Source organism: Balaenoptera musculus, chromosome X (genome assembly GCF_009873245.2).
Source record: "Balaenoptera musculus isolate JJ_BM4_2016_0621 chromosome X, mBalMus1.pri.v3, whole genome shotgun sequence".
In the NCBI taxonomy this organism is placed as follows: domain Eukaryota; kingdom Metazoa; phylum Chordata; class Mammalia; order Artiodactyla; family Balaenopteridae; genus Balaenoptera; species Balaenoptera musculus.
The window spans coordinates 36,020,153-36,026,152 of NC_045806.1; the positions used below are offsets into that span (position 1 = coordinate 36,020,153).

At 37.2% G+C, this 6,000-nt stretch overlaps 1 protein-coding gene across 4 annotated transcripts in view; it reads left to right on the forward strand.

The window, feature by feature from the left end:
* Nucleotides 1–4,726, forward strand: part of USP9X (ubiquitin specific peptidase 9 X-linked) — a 121,912-nt gene extending 117,186 nt beyond the window's left edge. For 3 of the 4 annotated variants that reach the window (XM_036839142.1, XM_036839145.1, XM_036839143.1), the window contains 4 exons: nucleotides 200–356; nucleotides 621–833; nucleotides 1,199–1,294; nucleotides 3,125–3,262. In XM_036839142.1, coding sequence (XP_036695037.1) covers nucleotides 200–356; nucleotides 621–833; nucleotides 1,199–1,294; nucleotides 3,125–3,262 — 604 coding nt within the window. Of the gene's footprint in view, nucleotides 1–199; nucleotides 357–620; nucleotides 834–1,198; nucleotides 1,295–3,124 lie in introns of all 4 variants that reach the window. The other variant, XM_036839144.1, reaches the window with a different exon arrangement.
* Nucleotides 4,727–6,000: the final 1,274 nt, after the last annotated feature.

A 6,000-nucleotide genomic window follows, 5' to 3' on the forward strand; every position in this document is an offset into this window, starting at 1 on the left:
CATATGACCTTGGGTTGCAAGCCTTTTAACCTCTCTATTTTTCTTATCTGTGTTCAAGGGTTTAAGAAGAGGACTTACCGTCTAGCATTAGATTACATGAGTACATCAAAGACATTTATTGAATGGCACATAGTAGGCACTCAGTAATGTTAGCTGCTATTTGATTTTAGAAGTTTTTATTTATCTGGTTCTCTTTCAGAATTCATAATGCACTTAAAGGAATCCCAGATGACCGAGATGGGCTCTTTGACACAATCCAGCGCTCTAAGAATCACTATCAAAAAAGAGCATACCAGTGTATAAAATGTATGGTAGCTCTCTTTAGCAATTGTCCTGTTGCTTACCAGATTCTGCAGGTGAGGGTCTCTCTCTCTCTCTCTCTCTCGCTCTCTCTCTCTCTCTCTCTCTCTCTCTCGCGCTCTCTCTCTCTCTCTCTCTCTATATATATATATATGTGTATATATATACACACACACATATAATTTTGTAGAAATCTGAATCAGAATTAAGGATTCTGTTTTAAAAGAAGAGAATTATGAGAATTTGGAGTTGTCGTTTAAAGTTACCTTTGAAAAGCATTCCAAAACCTTTTACATATATAGTTTTATTTTCTTTTGAAGGGCAATGGAGATCTTAAAAGAAAGTGGACCTGGGCAGTGGAATGGCTTGGAGATGAACTTGAAAGACGACCATACACTGGCAATCCTCAGTACACTTACAACAATTGGTCTCCTCCGGTGCAAAGCAATGAAACATCAAATGGTTATTTCTTGGAGAGATCCCATAGTGCTAGGATGACACTTGCAAAAGCTTGTGAACTCTGTCCAGAGGAGGTAAAAAAAGCCACCAGTGTGCAGCAGATAGAAATGGAAGAAAGCAAAGTAATTCTTTACTTTATAGGCCAGTGTTTATGTATTAATGATAATGGGGAAAAAATCAGGTTGAAGTTTTATTTATATGTGGTCTTAATGAGGGAGCCTTCTTTTAGAGAAATATTTGTGAAATTGCCTGAATCTAGTATTTCTAAGAGAACCCAAATCAGGTTCCTTTCAGTTTACTTTGTTTATCTGTAGTAAAAGAAAAGTTGTTAGTGGGTCAGTTTTTTAGATTTTAAAGAGTTTATTTCAAATAGAAAAAAAATTAAAAATAAACTTGAATTTGGCTACATAATTCTTTATCTTTAAATACTTAAAATCAGGAGCCAGATGACCAAGATGCCCCTGATGAGCATGAGTCACCTCCACCTGAAGACGCCCCGTTATACCCCCATTCACCTGGATCTCAGTATCAGCAGGTATATTGGGCTTGGCTCGTGTTTTTATTCCCTAGAACCAATCTTTATGCTTTATTTAAAGGATGGCTAAGTTTTTTGTTGTGACTGTAAAGTAATCGAGGGATTATCTAGACTAGCTTTGGGGGCATGATCAAAAGAGGAATGGTTGGCATGGGGTCACAATGTGGCATGTTTGAGCTTGCCCCTGTGGTGTTTTCCTGGTCAGATATGTGCCCCTCTTGTACTAGTAGATGAAGTTCGTAAAACTATGATTATTCACGTCAATATAAAATGATAATCAATATTTAGTATAATGGATTAAGACGACATTTCCTGTTAGGCTAAGTGTGCGAGTGGATTTTGAAGGCACTAAGATATGGCAGTGAAGGAAGAAGTGTTTGCTTATTACTTAGCGTAACCAAGACAATGACAGTAAAAATTGTTGGAAAAAAATCAGGGATTTGACAGATTTCCATGAATTTTTCTGTGAAATCAATAACTAAATAAATTTCGATGAAGAAACGTTCTAAATGAGATGTGACTTTCTAAACCCCAGATGTGACTAATTCAGATCTTTTGAGGCAGTGGTCCTTAAACTTGCACAAGCATGGGAATCCCCTGGTGGGCTGTTGCAGCAGAGTGCTAGGCCCACCCCAGCGTTTCTCATTCAGTACATTTCTTTTTTTTAATTTATTTTTTTTTAATTTATGTATGTATGTATGTATGTATGTATATGTATGTATGTATGGCTGTGTTGGGTCTTCGTTTCTATGCGAGGGCTTTCTCTAGTTGCGGCCAGTGGGGGCCACTCTTCATCGCGGTGCGCGGGCCTCTCACTATCGTGGCTTCTCTTGTTGCGGAGCACAGGCTCCAGACGCGCAGGCTCAGTAATTGTGGCTCACGGGCCTAGTTGCTCCGCGGCATGTGGGATCTTCCCAGACCAGGGCTCGAACCCGTGTCCCCTGCATCGGCAGGCAGATTCTCAACCACTGCGCCACCAGGGAATCCCCCTCAGTACATTTCTAACGAGTTCCCAGCTGCTGCTGCTACTGGTCTAGGAACCATGCTTTCAGAACCATTATTTAAGCATTCTGTCTTATATTTCTGGGTGGAAATAGAAGCATGCTGACTAGAAATGTTGAATATGACTGGAAAATGCATATTCATAATTTTCGTAATAGAAATTATAGAAAGTTAAAGCCTATAATCTTCTTGGCTTGACTGGTGGGGAACGTACAGAAAAATGAGAGTTCAGGGGTTTAAAACATTAAGGACCCAAATCCACAAGGAGAAGAGTTATTTTCCTCGGCCCTGAGAAAACTCATATATTAATCATGCCCGGTTAATCCACTATCTTCAGTGTTGTTTTGTTTTCATTAACATCATCCTGTGTTCCGGATTGTTGCTCATGCAGACCTCATATGATCATTCAATCAGATTTCTCATATGGGAGTTTCAAGGTGCTCAGAAGAGTGAGGATAGATGTGTTCCAGCTCACAGATACTTTTCATGAATATTTTTTACCACGAGCAGTAATGGGCTGTGTTATCCCTTATTTGTCAGACTTGAATCTAAATAATTTTTGGCACTTAAAATCACTTTGGCCAAAGAATTAAACAGACCTACACTGCTCTTATTTGGGGCTTTGGGGTTTGAATTTAGGCTACCTTTTCTCTTTCAAACCACTTTTTTTTTTTTTCTTTTCCATCATTAGCCCAAGTGTATTTACTCTTTGTCAGTCCTAGGAATAAAAGAAATGTTTACATTTCCACAAACTTCAGCCTGTGATCTTTAAAGATGAAGTTTAATATATGAAAAGTTTTAACATGCAGATCTCTTCTCCCCTCCCAGAATAACCATGTGCATGGACAGCCGTATACAGGCCCAGCAGCACATCACATGAACAACCCTCAGAGAACTGGCCAACGAGCACAAGAAAATTATGAAGGCAGTGAAGAAGTATCCCCACCTCAGACGAAGGATCAGTGAAATGCACATGATTAACTGGTTCCATCAAGACTGTGCACCCAGGCCTTACAGTCCAACCTTTTTCTGTGTCTGGCTAATATTTAAAACTAGAAAAACTATTCCTAATCAACATGGAGTGGAAAGTTTATTCACTGTCTTACCTGCAGAAATTTGCTGTCAATATATAACCCGCCTGCAGTGGAAAGTGTATAGTGTTTTGTAATAAATGGCCTGATGCTAACGTGTAAATGGCAAAGGTGTATATAGTATATTAATGTTTGACTGTTAATTCTTAAGCAAGAAACTTTTTTCTTGATGAGACTCACAGATCTACAAAACCTACAGAAGTTAATTTCCTTGTTATACCCATTGCACTCTGCAACCAGTGTTGCCTGCCTTAACGGCAGTTGGATCAACTCCTTTACAAAAACAAAAAATAAACCAACAGCAACAAACCAGAGCCCATCCATTTCAACCACACCAATAGTTTCATGTTAATTCTTTGCCACTGGAGTCAGTTTTATTATGAGCAGTGAAAGGCTGGTAACCTTTAAATTATTTGGTTGATGTGGAAAATTTGGTGATGTAACATTGTTTCTAGATCTTTTTCATTGCCTTTTTATTCTGAGGTTAGGTTAATCACTTTGAAGCTATAGTTACGCTGTAACATGTAGCATGGCTTCACACCAGGTTAGTGTAGCCAATGAGGAAAAAATTACCATAATGACAGCAGTTGTCCCAGTGCGACAGCTGTATTGCTCAGAGCTTTTCCGTCTTACACCTAGAATATAAAATACAAAACAAGGGGAGAAATGTGATAAACAGGTGGTTTTCAGTTACACATATGTTGCTTACATCTAATGTTTGACAGTTCAACCTCTGGGTGGGATAAGGAAACTTAAGTATCAGTAATGGGAATTTTAAAAGATTTAAAACAAATATGCAAAAATTTGCTATGCCAGGATGCTTGGAGCATAATAGAAGACTGTATTTGGTGTGCTTGTTCTGTTTCTTTGGTAGAGCTTATTAGGAGAACCTTTTAAAACTTTCCTTCTGCTGGATCCCAGTGAAGTGGAAGTCATCAGAATCCCACAGTGCTTGGAGTACCACTGCACCAAGATGTCTGGCTGAGCTTCTGCTCAGTCACAGTTTTACTTGAAAGCAAGAATTGTCCTAGCTCCTTTTCCATTATTCCGAAAATTTTAACATTTGAAGCAGGGTCTAATTAAAAACGAAACTGGTTAGTTAATATAATTGAGGTATAATTTCAGAATAAGCATTTAATTAAAGGTAAGGAACTCATGAATTAATACTGTATTTAAAAGAATTGGTAACTTGAATGTGTGTAATTTTTTGGAACCTGTCTAAAAACCAAATACCCCTGCAAACAGATACAGTCCACCCTATTCTATTTAAATATTTTGCTGTTTTATTTTATAGAAATTATTTTGCTGAATTCACAAATAGAATTTGATTTAAGAAGAACTTTTTGTCCTGTGGTGTGTTTTGGTTTTTTGGTTAATTTTTTGTCTTTTTTTGTTTGTTTGTTTTTTAAGGACTGCACATTAAAAATAATTCTGTGCATAGCATGCCTAGGCATGACACTGAATTCAGGAGTTCAGTCACATTGAGTTTTTGTGCACAGAAAGATTTGACCTTTGGCCCTTTACTAACAGATTTAGAGAAAAACAGGATTGTTGACACTGTAAAAGTTTCCTAACATAATCAATCTTGTACTTTTTGTATGTTTTTTATATACATGTATATTTAATGAGCACAAGCTTGGTTGTATTTTTTACAGTTCAGTTAATAGGCAAATGTTTTGTCAAAAAGGCTATAGTTGGAATTGAACAAAGCAGAAACAAAATTGAGAATTGTGTTATTTTGTGATTAAAAGGGGCAGGTATTTAAGATAAAGCTTTGGGTATCTTATTTGCAGTACTCTGTAGTCAATCTGTGCTTCTAGGTTTTCTGTAATATTAGGAAATTTTGACACCAGATAGATCCTGTTTTTGCCTTAAGTATATTACATCTGAGTTTGTTAAGTGTAAGCCAGAGTCATACACACTGTCTGCAATTCCAGTTGTTAATTTTAATTTAGAAGTTCCTCAATTCCAAGCCTCCTTAACAATGAGCAGAATAGGCTAAATTTATTTGGACAAGTTGCTATCATTAAATACACCACCTAACCATCTGAGATGATTTTTGTGTTTCCTGGTCCTTAACAAAAGTATGTAATATACTTAATTTTAAAACGAATGACTTCCTAGACACGAAAAACCTGACATTTTAAACGACTGTGAATTTTTCTCCTTGGAGGGGGATCCCACCTTCGTTGCTTTGAATTTACAAGTCCCCTAGTGCCAGGTGAGGGCTTGTGAATCCTTTCCCCCTCCATCTGAGGAAGAATGGTCTGTGTTGTGACCAGGATCTAGGAGAGGTGAATGGAGAGAGTTATTTTTGTTTGTTTGTGCAAATTATTTTCTATATTTAACTCTTAAGCAAGCATTAATGTATTAACTGAAAATTTTAAGATGCATGTTATTGTAAGAGCAACATAGTGGTGGATTTTGAGGTCTTTTTCTGAACATAAATGGCACATTTTAAACTTCCAAGTCTTCAAAGTGCCTAAAGATTATTTAATTCTCCCTCAACTGATTTCTTGAGCCATATATATATTTCCTACTTTACATGTTTGTTGCGGAATCACTAGTCTTCCTTTCAAAGAAGTACCCCTGGAATTCTAAATGGCATGATTA